Source organism: Microchirus variegatus (genome assembly GCF_963457635.1).
Source record: "Microchirus variegatus genome assembly, chromosome: 11".
NCBI classification, from domain to species: domain Eukaryota; kingdom Metazoa; phylum Chordata; class Actinopteri; order Pleuronectiformes; family Soleidae; genus Microchirus; species Microchirus variegatus.
In genome coordinates, this window is record NC_139812.1 from 25,329,501 (window position 1) to 25,347,438 (window position 17,938).

Sequence of the window (17,938 nt, forward strand, 5' to 3'; positions counted from 1 at the left end):
TGCACTCTTCTGTGCCTCGTACAGTTCGGCGTGGGAGACATAAACCATATTTCTTCCTCCTGTGCAGTCTCTGCACAAAGACGCTGCAGTGAGACAAGAGCGTGACTCCCAGAGAGAGAGAGACGAGAATTAAAGAGACACAAATTCTATTATGGCGACGGCGACACTTGTTATTCCAATTTTCTGAGGGGAAAACCGGGTCAAATGAGGCGAAAAATGTGGTGCGCTCACACCGGGGACGGCACAGACGTTCACTTTTGTCTTTTTAAAAGAAATCACCGTGGGAGGGAAAAAAACAATAAGACATCAAACGTTTATTTTTTTTCCAGAGGCTTTGAATATGGTCCTTCGATGAACAATATAAAGTACAGCATATATTTTAGTGGAATGGATGTCGAACACTAACGTATGCAAAAACAATTATGACAAATCAGGATTGCGCACAGTCATGATAGGACCCTCGTGTCTCCAAGCAAGGCTTGGAGTGCAGTAGTTCCCTGATGCCACCAAAATTCAAAATGGGAAACTTCCTGTTGACTTGAGGCCATGGTTACGGTCGACTTTTTTGTTTGCCTATGTCGATTACATCTTCCCACCGAGTTTCGGGAAATTCAGTGGAACTCAATGTATGCCGAAGTTATAGGGCACTTCCTGTTTCGTGGCGAATGTTCGAATTTCGCCAAAACGTCAAGGGATGCCTTTTAACAACTTTTTCGCCTTTGATACTGTATCTCTGGTACAAATTGCCATGTTTATTTACGTCAGTACGTCAAACGCACTCGGACAAGTTTGCTCATTTACGTAGGGTGCAAATTGGCAAAATTCACAGGAAAAATTTAAAATGGCCAATTTCCTGTTGACTTGAGGCCATGGTTACAGTCGACTTTTTTGTTTGCCTCAGTCTATAACATCTTCCCACCAAGTTTCGGGAAATTCGGCGGAACTCGATGTATGACGAAATATTAGGGCACTTCCTGTTTCGTGGTGAATGTTTGAAATTCGCCGAAACGTCAAGGGTTGCCTTTCGACAACTTTTCGCCTTTGATGTGTCTAGTACAAATTGCCATGGTTTTTTTTTTATGTCAGTATGACAAACACGCTCCGACAAGTTTGCTCATTTACAGTACGTAGGGTGCAAATCGGCAAAATTGACAGGAAAAATTCAAAATGGCCAATTTCCTGTTGACCTGAGGCCATGGTTACGGTTGACTTTTTTGTTTGCCTCAGTCTATAACATCTTCCCACCAGGTTTCATGAAATTCAGTGGAACTCGATGTATGCCGAAATATTAGGGCACTTCCTGTTTCGTGGCGAATGGTCGAAATTAGCGGAAACGTCAAGGGTTGCCTTTCGACAAGTTTTCGCCTTTGATGCGTCTAGTACAAATTGCCATGTTTTTTTCTTATACGTCGGTACGACAAACGCGCTCGGAAAAGTTTGTTTGCGTAGGGTGCAATTTGGCAAAATTGACACGAACATTCAAAATGGCCGACTTCCTGTTGACTTGAGGCCATGGTTACTGTCGCTTTTTTTGTTTGCCTCAGTCTATAACATCTTCCAACCAAGTTTCAGGAAATCCAGTGGAACTCAATGTATGCCAAAATATTAGGGCACTTCCTGTTTCGTGGCAAATATTCGAAATTCGCCAAAACGTCAAGGGTTACATTTCAACAACTTTTCGCCTTTATGTATGTAGGAAAATTCGAAATGGCCGACTTTCTGTTGACTTGGTTACGGTCGACTTTTTTGTTTGGAATTTATATACCATAAATGATGCTACGTTAATAATAATAATAATTACGCCTTGTTAGGCACGCAGAGTAAACAAAAACCACAGAGTGTACCGAGGAGGAGGATGACAACAACGCAGAGTACTTAATGTTTCATATGACTGAGCCTTCGCCGACTGTCCCACCCTCCTCTTTGCGCTCCGTAATCCCCACAAGGAGCAGGTGTTGTGCACTAATCCAGGCCTTTCAGCTCGGCTCTAATTATAAATTGATGACCCAGCAATCATCGCTGCAGGATGCGATGATAGAATTTAATAGAGCAGACACTTGTGTGTGTGTGTGTGTGTGTTAACTTGTATTTGTTACCTCTTCAGGACGCGTTACGGCATAAACGCTGACCTTGTCAGGACTGGTCGTCCTCACAGAGACCAAAACCTGGTCCTAATGAGACAGTATTAGGCTACATCCCAAAATACAGGTTAAAAAGCTGAATACAGGTTCTTGTAAAGTACCTTGGTTGTTTTTAAAGCTTTGATTCAGATGTTTCTGCACAGTGGTAACAACAACAGCAGAATTGTGCTGTACATCCAGCTGTAAATGAACAAGCGCATATAATGACACACACACACACACGTTTCACTCATTAAAACTCCTCTCCCCGTGCTTCTTCTGCCCAATTAATCCCAGAGACGTTAAAAAGTGAAAATGTGTATTTTTAGTAGAAAGTCTGGAGGAGAGAAAATATTGATTTAGAAAATATGGAATTCGTCGTAAACCACAATCATCCCATTAGGAGCGAGAGAGAAACGAGAGCACTCGATAACCCGAGGCTGTTCAAGGTGAGTTACTTTATTAGTTTTTGTTGTTTATTGTAAGTCAAAGTGACTTCTTTATTATATAGTGACATATAACTTCACAGTTACACTGGTAAGTTTCACTGTTGATGCCACTGTGTCTGAGTTAATGCAGACGGAACACAGCATAAATACAAATATATATATGTAAAAAAATGCATTTTAAAGTCAATATCACCTTTAAAAATGGGAAGTAGGAGCTTAAAAACCCAAGGGAGTCACGTAACAGCATGTGGACAATGTCTGACGCTGCTGAAGTGAAGCAGAGTAAAATTACAGAGGTTTTAGCATAGAGATGCTAGTTTGGCACCCATGCAATAAACCCTTGTAAATATTACAGACCGTGCCTTTATTTCCTATTTTCCTTTAACAGGAACGCACATCTGAACGCAAATATCCAACTTAGAAACTCTGAGAAACCTCACCAAGCACAACTTATAGGACTTGTTTGCATCCATGTGTTTTTGTCGCAACTTCTCACGAGACCAAGTTGGACGTGAGGTCACTCCCAGTTCCAACGTCCGAGTTCCAACACAAATGGAACACAGCTATAACCCAACCAAGCCGTATATCACTCCAAATATATATCACTTCCTGTGTGGAGTGTGTGAAAGTTGCCACGTTTATAACATTCAGGCGAGCACAAACAGTTAATCCCCGTTCCTCACTATATAGCAAATGGTCGAGCAGGGATCATGAATTTTTTTTTTTTTTTTTTTTTTTCACCCCACTTGTTAAAAGACTTACAAATGACAGCCGTGCTCTCCGTACAGCGCCGCGCTGAAAGCCTCATACATCAACTCCGCTCCCCTGCTGGAGCACTATTGTTTGAAAGCAGTCGGGTTCAGGACTGAGCGTGTTTGAAGATTCATCACGGTGAGAGACGACGACGACGACGACGACGGCGGCGCTCTCCGTGTCCGACCGGCGCGGCCGCCCACTGTTGGCGTAACCTTGGACGAAAAGGTGAAGTCGATGAACGAGATCGATGGACTCCTCCACGAGGTCTGACACGTTTTAGTTTCAATTAGAAAAAAACCGAGTCTCCAATTGACAAAGACGGCGACTTTAAAGCAGAAATTCGGCCGTTTCTAAGGAGCTCCCCCTACAGTTTCGCAGTACACATTTCAACGGCACCATCAAACATCCATCCATCGTCAACATCTACCACTTCCTGAGACCTCCCGATTCTGAGGACTCCAGGGTCTGATCTTGCAAGGCTGGCTTTCCACTCACAGACAGTAGGGGGCAGTGGAGACCAGTGTTTGAAATATATTCGTCAAAAACAAACTTAAACGAGAAGCTGATGGTGATGAGACTGCGTCAATGTCGTGAAACACTAAGACTGTGTTAACAATATTGTTGACAGAAAAAGACGAGACTAAATTCTCTCTTTATTTTTTATTTTTAGGAGGAGACGGAACCAATTACTCGATTAATCGCTAACTAAATAAATCGCCAACTAATTTGATCATCGATTCATCAGTTTGAAGTTTGATGATTTTTCAGCTTCTTAAATTTGAATATTTCTTAGTCTCTTTGTATAATATAACAGAAAACAACAAAAAAAAACATTAAATCTGAACAATTTTGGTTTATGAAAAAACAAGACATTTCTAGGTTTTAAAGAAATACTGATTTTCAACACCTGTCATTTTCTGAACCGAACATTTACTCAATTAATTGAGAGAATAATCGATCATGAAAATAACCCTCACTTAAGAGCCCCAGCTTCTGAATTGTGTTTCAAAATAAAATACTAAAGGAAAAGGCAAGTTCATCACTTGTAAATAAGTCTCTTAAATCAGCAAACCAGACACTCTGAACAAAGTTGCACTAAAGTATTGAACAAGTGTATTTTTTGTGACATTTAATCAGTATTTGAGATGTATGAAACACTATCCGACTGAAAAGATAACCAGAAATAATAATTTCATCATTTCTGTTATAAATAAAAGACTAAATTGTTTTGACTCAAACTTGTCAAAACTAAACTAAAACTTCACCAACAAAAATGTTACAAGACTAACAAGGACAGCTGAAACAAAACAACAAAGAAACTCTGAAACCGCACGACGACTCAAGTGTTAAATTACGGTCAAAATCCTGCATAGTTCACCTTTAAATCGATGGCCATATGATTATGGGTGAGGGGGTTTAAACAGGTAAACAAAAGAGAAGATACGGTATGTTTGGAATTAAAAAAAAGAAAAAAGGAAAAGGCATGAAAGAGACTAAGTACATGTCAGCGGAAATAAACAATGAGATTCAAAGGGGTCAAACTGATGTCAGGCCTGGTCAAGAGAAAAAGCGCGAGGGATTGAATTCACTTAAAGTCGAGAGGCTAATGAGCCCATGGAGGCTGAAAAGGAAATAAAAAAAAAAGACAGTCACACAGACTTTGCTCATCTCATTAATTAGTTAAAGCTTCAAACTCTTCAAACACAGGAAGCAAAACAGTCCACACACACACAGGAGCAGGTAACTTTCTCACGAGAAAAAAAAGTCCAAACTACTCAGTAATCCTGGATGAGATGAGAAACTTTCTGAATAGACTCCGCTGTGTTTAGCATTAGCGCTACAGTTCCTCTCCTGTCCATCAGTCAGGGTTCATAGAAAACACGTGAAGCAAAAGTGTACATTTCAATCTTGGGGGTTAACTTACGGAAAAGTCCATTCATTCAATCAATCAATCAATCAATCTATCTATCTATCTATCTATCTATCTATCTATCTATCTATCTATCTATCTATCTATCTATCTATCTATCTATCTATCTATCTATCTATCTATGCTTGCTAGCCACATATCTATTGGAATTAGATATGTGGCTATCTATCTATCTATCTATCTATCTATCTATCTATCTATCTATCTATCTATCTATCTATCTATCTATCTATCTATCTATCTATCTATCTATCTTAGCGTGTGCTTGCTAGCCACATATCTATCTATCTAGCTAGCCACATATCTATCTATCTATCTATCTATCTATCTATCTATCTATCTATCTATCTATCTATCTATCTATCTATCTATCTATCTATCTATCTATCTATCTATCTATCTATCTATCTATCTATCTAAGCTTGCTAGCCAGATATCTATCTATCTATCTAAGCTTGCTAGCCAGATATCTATCTATCTATCTAAGCTTGCTAGCCAGATATCTATCTATCTATCTATCTATCTATCTATCTATCTATCTATCTATCTATCTATCTATCTATCTATCTATCTATCTATCTATCTAGCCACAACAGCCAAAACAATGTAAAGCATTGCGTTTCATAATTTGGGACAGCACTGTGTTTTATTTAGAATTTCATTTGACTATTGCCTTAAAATCTTACATTAAAAAAAAAGAAAAATTAATAATAAAACTCATAAAAACACAAGTTGAGGATAGAGATTTGCTCCACGCAGACATAATTTTTTGAAATAGAGCTGGCTGATAGCAACCGTAAATCAGATGCGTTATTTGTCTCCGAAGTGAGCAGAACAGAGATGAGGATATAGTTAGCTTCCTCCCAGAGGAGCATATACTCCCCACTACAGAAATGATTAGCCTGAGTACTTTGGATTGCTTTGCGTTGGAGTGTCGACTGATCGTATGGCTCTTAGATTTAGTCCCAGTGGAGTTTTCATAAAAACATGCAGCTATTATAATAATAATAATAATGATAAAGAAAGAAAGTGTGACCCACCATCCAAATCATAATGAAACTGGACTTAAATCACCATCAGATAATAAATTCCAACACGGGCTGATACTGGGCCTGATTCTGCACCGCACTGTTTCATATGCCACGATATTAACAGCTTGAACTGTGAACATAAAGTTTTTATCGTCAACTTTTCCTTCGTCAGGCACATGGAGAGCGGCTGTAAGCCTTAATGAGAGCGCTATAACCAAACAATCAAAACAGACAGTCAGAGCAGTTCATATAAGACTGAGTATATCAAAGCAGCTGAAAACACAACTAGTTGGCCCAGACTCGTGCTAGCAGGGGTCTTATATTCAGGGGGCAAGAAATTCAACATTAAAGCTCACATAGAGTGGTCCTGTTGCACATATATGTGAGTTATGGAGGTCTACTTACATACATTAACTTGTTTTTATGGTCAAAAACCTCCTAGTTGCTGTAAACGAGCCGACGAGAAATCTGCCTTTTCTGACGCTGTCCTGAGCCGCGATATTTCAGACATAAATCTCACCCCCAGAAGACAGAGTGTGTTGTGATTGGCCAGCCAGCGTGGAGCCTTCCCAACTGTCTTGTGATTGGCCAATACCAGGGAAGTGACATATTCAGCACACCCGCTCTCAGAAGCGCAGCTCCCCCCTCTGGAACGGTGGATGCACTGCTACTCATTATCAAAACATTGTTTTAACAGTGTTTAAAAATAGCTTCTTCATGACTCCCCGCTGCAGTACCTTTGACAACCTTTGACCCGGAGTCAGAAGACACTGTCGCTCGTGAAACACCTCCACAACGGACGTTATTCTTCTTCTGCGGTTCAATGTACGCAACCGGATTTGCCCGGACTAGTGTCCGGAGCAGGACGATCTGCTTTTCAGGAGAACCGGTGTTTACGTAACCGGACCGGGTTTTTTCAGAGATCTCGCTGAGCCCAAGATTACAATAAAACACAGCGTTCTCAGCAGTGGCTGAACTGTTCGTTTTGAACCTTCAGGGCTTCGCAAACTAATGCGGTAATGTCGCAGATACACACTAAAAAACTGCGTTAATTGGAACTTCCGGTCTAGGTCCGCTTTAAACACTTCTATGAATCAAATGAATACGGAGGCTTACTTGAAGATATGGCTGAATTTCATTCCCACCACTGAGAGTTATTGTGCTAAGGGAAAAAAGTGCGGTTTAATGTTCTAAAGTTTAAATAACCCATTAAACTACTTGTTCTGAACATCGTTCTTTTGCCATCATCGGTGTCTGAGGTCGGGATCGAGGGTGCAAGCGGCCAAAATGGGTTTTCCTAGATTGGTGCTGGGGTAAAGTTCTAGCACGACTCGCCTCCACTCTACTCAGTTCGGCATCAGGGTTACGCTTTTCCATTACTATAGTAGCTACACAACGTGGGTGAGGTCGTCGTGGTACGGCTGCACGAAACTACCATGACGTCGTTTTACAAACTAGTAACGAGCAAAACAGTCGTTTTTGGCGCAACTGATTCATTTGGTCATCTTAGACCTTTCCTTTGTAAAATGTTGGAGATAAACATCTCCAAAAACATGTGTTAAAGTCTTTTTAACTGATCTACAGTTTCGGAATTGTTCACTTTGACTTGTGTGGGCCATGCTAGAACTGTATAAAGGAAAACCACCTTTAGTGATAGGGGTGAGAAGCTCAGCCGTCCAGGAGGGACTCATCGTAGAGCCGCAGCTCCTTTATGTGGAGGTGGTTGAGGTAAGGATGCCACCAGGGACCAAGACCAAGGATTAGGTGGAGAGATTATATCTCCTCACTGGCCAGAGTTGGACAACGTAGAAAGGGGAAAGGGAAGTCTGGGGCCCCTGCGACCCGATCAACGGATGGATGGATATGTTTTCTTGTTTTCTTTTCTGCCGCAAACATGTGGATTGTAGTTGTAAAGATTAATGCACATTTAAGTGAAATCGGCTCACACACCATATGAAAGAAGGCTAAATTGACCTCTCTAATAAAGCCCTTCAGCAATCCTTGCTTCCGATTTCCGGGGATCTTCGCAATCCTTCGCTTGATATAAATCATTAATTTGCAGAAATGGGATAAAAGCTGTAGGAGATAGCATTCTCATTTATGGACACAATGATTTCCCACTGCTGCTGTTATAAAGCGCTTTCTGTCAATGAGAAAATGCAACCCCCTCTGGCGCCACTGTCCACGTATCCAGCTGCTTCTCTCCGCCGAGATAGAAATCTCTTCAATCTGATTAACTGCTTTTGGATTTAGCTCATAGACCAAATAAAGGCAGCATATAGAAAACAGGCTTTTTACTTCTTCTTCTTCTTCTTCTTCTTCCCAATAGATACCGACTCTGCGAGTCAATGAGACTTTATGTGTGGTGTCTGGCACCTGTCAGCGGGTCTGCAGAAGAACCCAGTCTGGATAAATTAAACATGCTACGCTTCATTTGAGCAACGCGGGTTTGCGATCCCCCTCGTGACCACTCGTGTCTCTGAAGTGAAAAAACGTCAAAGTGAGCTCAAATGAAAGAGAAAACAACCAGGGCAGGAGGAAGAAAATGGTTGTTTTTCCCCCTCAGTGTGTGTTGTCTTAACCACACGTGTCAAGCTCAAGGCCAGAACTGGACTGAGATACAATTATATTTGGCACCCAAAGACAAAATCTTATGCCTGCTGGTGTATCGTACACACGTAAGACTACAAGACCTCCCCAAAAAAAGACTCAAATATAACAGTTTTAATGAAAATCTGCCACATTAACTTGATTTTTAACATCAGTAAACATTTCTCTGAGGAGTCATTGGTCTCGACTGCTCGTTTCAGGTCTTTTTCAACAGAACTTGATGCCAATTTTGTAAATTATGTTTCTTTTCAGAGTGAACATAGTGAGTGAAATCCAATAGGAGCCTGGTTCCATGCAGTTCTTATGAGTGATGTCACAACCGATTCAGAGAAGTCAAAGTCGAGCCGGCCCATGAATGAAATGAAAGGTAAATTATGTTTGGCCATTTCTTTTATGGCACCTAACTTGAGGAACTTTTAAACTGTATAAATCACTCAACTTGCAACGAAGGACGACTTCAGTCCGCGCTGAAGGTGATTAAGGACTTCGAAGCAAAAAAAAAGGGAAGATGATGAAGAAGAAGAAGTGTGAAAACAGGCAGGTGGAAGGCTGATCTGTTCACCGTAATGAAAGCTCAAACCTCTGCTGTGACCATGAATAAAGAATATCGCAGAAAACGACACCAAGGGTCAATTCCAATTCCTATCTTAACCCTCAAGCTCAACCCTTAATCTTAACTGGCCCTCAAAACCAAGTGTTGAGGGTTATTTTGTCACTTAGAAATGGGACACCCCTTAAATGCAGATACGTCTTCAGACTGTAGGGGGCAGAATAACGCGAAAGCTGCCTCCAGTCTGTCAACTCCAAAAAAAGAAGAAGAAGAAGAAGAACACATTTACGTCAGGATTATTTATTACGATCCGTTTGTCAGTCAAGTTATTAGGTTGTCAGTTAGTTATAAGATGATACTCATACAAATACCACAACCACGGACATATTCAGCTGACAGTTACCACACACCACGACTTATTGAAAAGTAAACCATAGCAAACGATCGCTTGTCCGCACCGGCCGACTATTGACAAAAGATCGTAAAATAAAAATAAATGTTACGCAACAATGACGTCAGTAATCCATAATATGGGCCTAAACTAAGATAATACAATGGTTTTCATCATTTTTATATCTCTATTAACAAAGAAAATACTTCATTTGTAGCGTACTCGTGTCGCTGCTTTCGGCGCCATCTTTGTTTTGTCAGAACACGCAATGCATTCTGGGTAGCCCTTGCTCCCAAGGGTGGTCTTGGAAAATGGGCAATACAGCCCTTAAACTTGCCCCTCAACTTAATTTTTCTGAGAATCGGGACAGCATTTTTGAGATTGAGGGTTAAGCAAGGAATTGGAATTCACCCCAAGTACAAGAATCATGGACGTAAAAAACACCACAGAAAATGGCTCACAAGATGTCTTAGAGAGGTTTCGGTCAATCTATCTGTGTGAATAATCTGTCATAGTGCAGTTATTTTAGGAACTTCCCCTGCCTTGTTTTTTTACGATTGAACCGACACATTCACGATCAGGAGACCGTGTTTTCGAAGCACCTTTTGGAGCGAGCACTCACTCGGAATGTCTTTGTATTAAGAAACACAATGACAATAAAGGCTTCCAGACGTTTCGATTCATTCTCTCCCCCCTCTGTGACTCAGTCAAAACACATTTCTGCCCCTCGCACAATCAATGAACAAACTCCACGGCGCGACAGTCGCGGACGTGTCCGAGCAAACGCACCTCGCCCCCCACCGGGAGCCCTTCGCTTTCACGGTGCTTTTTTGACGGACTGCTCCTCGAGGTCGGAAACAGGTCGTCAATCCCGTCTGAACTCGACCAAAAAAAAAAAAAAAAGGACACCGTTTGTCTTTTCCTCGTTCACCGTCATGAAAGGACATAAAAGGAAAATGCACAGAAAAAAAACACACAGGATCGTATTATCTGTCATTTTGTAATGGCGTCTGTGTGACACAGAGGAGAGGAGATGAAACACATTTAGAGGGATAATTGCTCCGGTCAATAATGACGGGGCTCGCCTGTTTTACATTCCATTATGGGCAACGACGGCTCTCCAGGCCGTTTCATCAAGGAGGAGATAAATAAGAGGCCAGGAGACGCCCGTATCACGAGTAAATGAGTGCTTTTATGAGGAAGATTAGTGCAAATCCCCTAACAGGCAGTGTGTCGATGCATACGTGGGGGGGGGGGGGGGGGTTGAGGGGAGGGGAGGGAGGCTCGGCTATATCCTCCATCTCACACGTTCCCCCGGCAATGGATCAAAAAGCCCAAATCTCAGAGAGGAAGGAGTGACGGAGACAGCCCTGACAGCCTCGAACTGGAAGCTGCTTCACTGACGACGAGCGGCACGGCCTCATCTGACAGAGCCATACAAAAAAAAAATACTACTGTATAGTATAGTATAGTATAGTGCACATTTGGTGTATGAATACGACCGCAAAGCCTGCTATTGATTGCGCTTAAATTGGTGCTATAAATGAATGACACACGGCTACAGACACACTTTCCGACTGTATATGTTACAGCAGGGTACGTGATCAGAGTCGCTCCATCTTAATGTCATTTCACGACAGCAGTGTGTGAAGTAAATGTCCAGTGCAATACAACTTCATTTATAAAGCAGTTAAAACCTCTTATGACCTGGATTTATTTTGATTTGACGGCTGTAGAATTGTCAAAAAAAACGTTGCGCGGGTGAACCTCGTCTGTGATTGGACGGTTGTTCCCCCGAAAGTCGCCTGACCCTAACCCTAACCCCATAATGACAAGTATATGGGCGCAGTTAAAGCTCTATTTCTCTGCTTTCCGGTATCCACCGATCCGTCTTCTACTGTTGCGGCAATCCCAGCTGACACAGAGCAAAAGGCGGCAGGTCACACCTTGGACCGATCTATCGCCAGTCCATAATTTACTAGATCACAAACCGTCTCTAGGAGTTAAAATAGTTGATAAAATGTTTGAAAACAAAAACCAACCTTGCAATTTGAAGGATTTATGTCTCAGCAGCAGCAGCAGAAAAAGTAGTCCCTCAAAAATTCATGCGATGCGAGGTTAGTTATGTTTCAAATATTATTCTATCAACACAGATACGACATCGATAGTCTGCCGTTACAATCGATTTGCCTCTGGTGCACCGTGGAGTCGGTATGAGTGTTTTTCTAATGCCATGCTAACGTGTACCATTGACTTGCGCTAGCAATAGCACCGGCGAACTCGGCAACTAGAAGAACTGAATGAAATGGGCAGCATCTAAGTTGACCTGGGATAGCGTGAGGCAGCATATGGTAGATTCTGCGACAGCACGATCGTTACTTCTCATTACTGTAACTCCCATAGACCGTTTGTGATATCGAGAAAATTCCAAAAACTATTACGGGAAAGCAGAGAAACAGAGCTTTGCGCCCCCCTCAGGACTTCCCGCGGAACGACCGTCCAATCACCACAGAGAAGATTCTCAGTCACGTAAATTCCTTAACGGTTGAATAGCTGTGCCAGATGTTGAAAGTTGGGTACCGTTTGTCTTCACGGAACTCGCTACGACTCGGCAAAGTTTCAACAAAATGGTATAAAAGGAAAGCAGAGGACGGAAAGACGAGACAAGCCAAGAAACAGCAGAACGGTTCCACTCGATCGACTCGAGTGCTCGGCGTCTGCTCGCTCCGCGTCGGTGCTTCCCTGTAGCTCAGGTAAAACCACAGCAAAGACCACCTGACTCCTCATTAATGTAGCCCCATGTCACATCTGTGTGCCAAACACCATCTGAATTCACTCAATCACGCCCTGTGAGACGAGAACAAACTCGCGCACCAGGAGCCGGCGAGTGGAATTTATTTATCTATAATTCAGAACACAATCAGAACGGTCGAGCCGATACCTCTCAGAAAACATCTCCAGTAAGCCGGCGAGTGCCATCGACGGACAGCGACTGAGAGAGAGAGAGTCCCAGCGGATAGAGGACGCATTAATATGTATCGCAATAGCAAAAAAGCAAACGCTCACGCACACACAGAAACAATCTCAAGCTCTGCAATCAACACCATCACAGAGAACAGGCTTTTAGCATCACTCTTATACTGTTCTACCGTTAGAGCGAGGGACAAAGTGGAGGTGGGGGATCGTTTGTTTTTACGTACCGTTGGGGCTCTCCTCGTCGATGGTCACGATGGTTGCAGGGGGGCCTGGTCGAGTCAGTTTACACTCTACACACACACACAGGAGAAAAAAAACGCACAATTAACACAAAATGACACATTTCCTCTTTGTTATATTCAAATAAGTCACTTTGCAGCATCGACGATGCGATTATTCTGACTAAAATAGCGATTGTGATGCGATTCATGACATGAGAGGGAATTCGTACACAATTATGTACATTTGAAACGATTACTGTGTGATATTTGTGCAGATCTGTGAGGAAACGCAGATGTTTTCTTCAGTTTTTGGCTCAAAGAAACATCACAGGAACGGCAGCTTACAGAAAACGACTGCATAATCAACAAAATGAGTAGATTACATGGAGATTATGATATTGCATTACGGCAAATCTGAATCCAATCTATAGAATCGAGTACAATATTTATTCAAACTTGTATTTTAATCATATTCAATAATAATTGGATTTCAGAGGGAATCATTGTCCACTTTTATTGCTCCATTCTGACGACTGAATTATGGTAATTTATTCATTTTTATAAATGTATTCTATTTTATTATTATTATCAAGCAATTGTTGAAAATCATCCTAAATTCCGTGGTGCGGCTCACGTGTACGTGGCACGTAAGCTACGTGTCCGGGAAAGACTCCATACCACTAGGTGGCGTACACAGAAAGTAAAACTATGTTGATAAACGCGCAGGAAGTCAACAAGAGGCCTATTATGGGGAATAATGTCTGCTTTAAATGTACCGTTAATTTAAAGTTTCGTGCAAAGTCAACAGAATCTCCCATGACCTTCATATAGATATAAAAATAGATTTTATTTAAACATTTCAATGTTGTTTTCATGCCTCTTACGTCAAATAATCTGTTTTAAATCCGATTTTTTGTCATTTAGAAGCACGACTAAGTGCCATAATAATTTCTGGAGCGCTAATTTAGGGGTGCATTTAGACTCACAGATGCAGAGATTCACCTCAAAATAATAGTTTCCAATTATATCAATATATATATATATAACAATAACAGATAGAAAATAAATAATAACAATAATAATAACAGAGAATTTTGAAGAAAGGACTAGCTATACCGTAGAGCTCCTGTAGCTAATGCTACGTAATCCGCTCATGCAAAAGTTGGATTTAAAACTTGGCAGGAAAATACGACTGTTTTCAAATTTTTTTTACCCACATGCCCTAAAAAGTATTGGATCTCTGCCATCAAACTTGACACGAACTAACTCCAATATTTTGTTTATTTCACGTCTTTTTACCTGGGATTTTTTTTTTTACCTCCCAAGATGTGGACGAGAGAAATGATTTTTAATCAAAAACTTGAAACTGCAAGATTTAAAAAAAAAAAAAAAAACGTCTGCTGTTCTCCGGCTGTTTTCACACTGGTGAAAAGCACTCGGGGGGCATTATGAGGGTCAGTTATATTCAGTCTGTCAATTTCTCCCAATATATTCGCTGGGATCTCCGCGGATTTAAAGTGTGCAGTGAACTCTGACGGCTTCAAACCAGCACTGTTCACTTTAAAAAAAAAAAAAAAAGTATTTTCCTGCCAAAAAAAAAGGACGGTGTAAACAAAATGAACGCCCGGAGCTCTAGTGATTTGTATTACTATTATTATTATTATTATTATTTTAGCCATTAATTCCATCACATAGCAAGAAACTGACTGGCACTGAGACGTCTCACTGGTCTATGGGAAAAAAAAAATCAACCTCGCTATCTTCCTTTCACGCCATAATAAGCTGTCATGTTGACATACAAAGAGTGTGGGCGGGCGGCGGCGGCATCAACTGTCAACACATAAACATCAACAACAACGCTGACACCGAACTAACAGGGCGGTCAACGCAGGAAATGGCTTCACTGATGGAGGTCACGGTGGCGAGAGATGGTACGAGCACACGGGGCTCATGGGTAACGGCAGCGTGACAGACAGCAGCAGCAGATGGGCGGAAGCTGAGGATTATATGGGAATGGATGGAATAGAAGATTGGAAAAACAAACAAACAAACAAACAAACAAACGAATGTTTGCCCTCTTACCCTCGTACTGCCAGCCTGAACAGGAGGGCGGGGGAGGAGCCGAGGAGAGTTAGTGGAGCCAGAGAGGAAGCAGAGAGGAGGCAAGGAAAAGACAAGAAAAGTGTGAAAGAGCAGAGAATTAAAAACAGTTATTAGAGACAGAGATTAGAAAACGTGTGAAAAGAAGATTAATCTGCACAGAAAAGACACTCTAAAAGCTGTAATTCCAAAATCTACTTAGAGTTCCAGAAATGTATTTATTGTAGTTCAAAAATCTACTTTTAGCTGTAGTTCCAACATCTACTTAGATTTCTATCCCAAAATCTACTTATAGTTCCAAAATCTACTTAAGTTCCTAAATCTACTAAAGTTCCAAAAACTACTTAAAGTTGGAGTTCCAAAATCTACTTGGATTTCTATCCCAAAATCTACTTAAGTTCCAAAATCTACTGAAGTTCCAAAATCTACTTAGATTTCTATCCCAAAATCTACTTAGATTTCTATCCCAAAATCTACTTAAGTTCCAAAATGTACTTAGATTGTTATCCCAAAATTTACTTAAGTTCCAAAATCTACTTAGATTTATATCCCAAAATCTACTGAAGTTCCAAAATCTACTGAAGTTCCAAAATCTACTTAGATTTCTATCCCAAAATCTACTTAAGTTCCAAAATGTACTTGGATTTCTATCCCAAAATTTACTTGAGTTCCAAAATCTACTGAAGTTCCAAAATCTACTTAGATTTCTATCCCAAAATCTACTGAAGTTCCAAAATCTACTTAGATTTCTATCCCAAAATCTACTTAGATTTCTATCCCAAAATCTACTTAGATTTCTATCCCAAAATCTACTTAGATTTCTATCCCAAAATCTACTTAAGTTCCAAAATGTACTTAGATTTTTATCCCAAAATTTACTTAAGTTCCAAAAATTACTTAGATTTATATCCCAAAATCTACTGAAGTTCCAAAATCTACTTAAAGTTGGCGTTGCAAATTCTACCTAAGATCTAAAATCGACTACAACTGATGGTTTTAGTTCAAAAATGTACTTAGATTTCTATCCCAAAATCTACTTAAGTTCCAAAATCTACCTATTGTTTTAATTTCCAAAATCTACTTACAGTTGGAAATGGCAAATTCTACTTAAGATCTAAAATCTACTTGTACTTCCAAAATCTACTTAAGTTCCAAAATCGACTTGTAGTTGTAGTTATTAGAGACAGATATTAGAAAACGTGTGAAAAGAAGAATAAAGCTGCACATATCATTCCACAAAAGACACGATGGAGGTTCGTGAAACACAAACACCACAACAGCTGATTCCTTCTCGCTGCATGTGGCCAGCTGATGTTATTCCAAACGCACGTAAGACGGCGGTTTTATGATGTGAATCGACTGAAAACTCGAGCACTTTACAGATAAATGAAGTGGCTCAGATTCAGGGGAAAAGGAAACACTCAAAGTAAAAAGTCCTTTACTTTTCTTTTTTTAAATAGCTTTGTTTTCACGTTGAAAGATGATCTCGCGCCGCGTCGTCTTACATGACATGTAATTAGACGCGGAGTGAAAAAGAGACGACGACGCATCGACGATCAACGCTCTCCAGTTTCACGCCCACCGTCTGTTAGCGTCTGTATCTGCCTGTGTGCACCTGTTGCTAGGTGCCAAACACTGGGTTTCGTTTTCACATTAAACATTAAAACACACACGTCTAATGTTGAGCTTTAAAAAACATTTAAGCAGAGTTATAGAAAATAGACATGTTTATTTATGTACATGTAATTATAAAGATAATAGGAGCTTTTTTTTGTTCCACCTTTTCTTATCTTTTTATCTTATTTTGCCTTATCGTCTGTAATTCACAACCCAGTCAGCTGAAAATATGGGTATAAATAAGTGTTTGCCCACTTATTTTGCTTTTAGTACCTGGTACTTGGTGATTGTTTAGTAGCTGCTCTGGAAAGGTTCCAAATGAGCTTAACTGATTCGAAAATATAACGTCCACAGACTGCCGGCCACTGATTGGTCAGACAGTGTCGACACTGAAAGAGTCACGAGTGCGTCGCGTGACACAAGAATCAAACCGAACAATGTCCAACTGTAGATCAGTTAAAAAGACTTAAAATCCTACTTAAAGTTCCATAATCTACTTATAGTTGTAGTTCCAAAATCTACTTGTAGTTCAAAAATCTACTTGAAGTTCCAAAATCTACTTAAAGTTTCAAAATCTGCTTATAGTTGTAGTTCCAAAATCTACTTGTAGTTCAAAAATCTACTTGAAGTTCCAAAATCTACTTAAAGTTTCAAAATCTGCTTATAGTTCTAATTCCAAAATCTACTTAAAGTTCCAAAATCTAATTATAGTTCTCGTTTCAAAATATGCTTATAGTTGTAGTTCCAAAATCTACTAATAGTTCTAGTTCCAAAATCTACTTATAGTTCCAAAATCTACTTGTAGTTCCAAAATCTACTTAAAGTTCCAAAATCTACTTAAAGTTCCAAAATCTACTTAAAGTTGTAGTTCCAAAATCTACTTAAATTTTCAAAATCTACTTATAGTTCCAAAATCTACTAATAGTTCTAGTTCCAAAATCTACTTATAGTTCCAAAATCTACTTGTAGTTCCAAAATCTACTTAAAGTTCCAAAATCTACTTAAAGTTCCAAAATCTACTTAAAGTTGTAGTTCCAAAATCTACTTAAATTTTCAAAATCTACTTATAGTTCTAAAATCTACTTATAGCTCCAAAATCTACTTAAAGTTGTAGTTCCAAAATCTACTTAAAGTTCCAAAATCTACTTATAGTTCCAAAATCTACTTATAGCTCCAAAATCTACTTA

At 40.2% G+C, this 17,938-nt stretch overlaps 1 protein-coding gene across 1 annotated transcript in view; it reads right to left on the reverse strand.

Moving 5' to 3' along the window:
- LOC310934376 (protocadherin-15-like) overlaps positions 1-17,938 on the reverse strand; it is a gene marked incomplete at both ends in the record, with an annotated part of 242,963 nt that overhangs the window by 206,877 nt on the left and 18,148 nt on the right. Inside the window, 2 exons of the mRNA XM_083898086.1 lie at positions 13,038-13,103; positions 15,117-15,131. Of these exons, the coding sequence (XP_083754212.1) occupies positions 13,038-13,103; positions 15,117-15,131 (81 nt within the window). The remainder of the gene's footprint in view (positions 1-13,037; positions 13,104-15,116; positions 15,132-17,938) is intronic.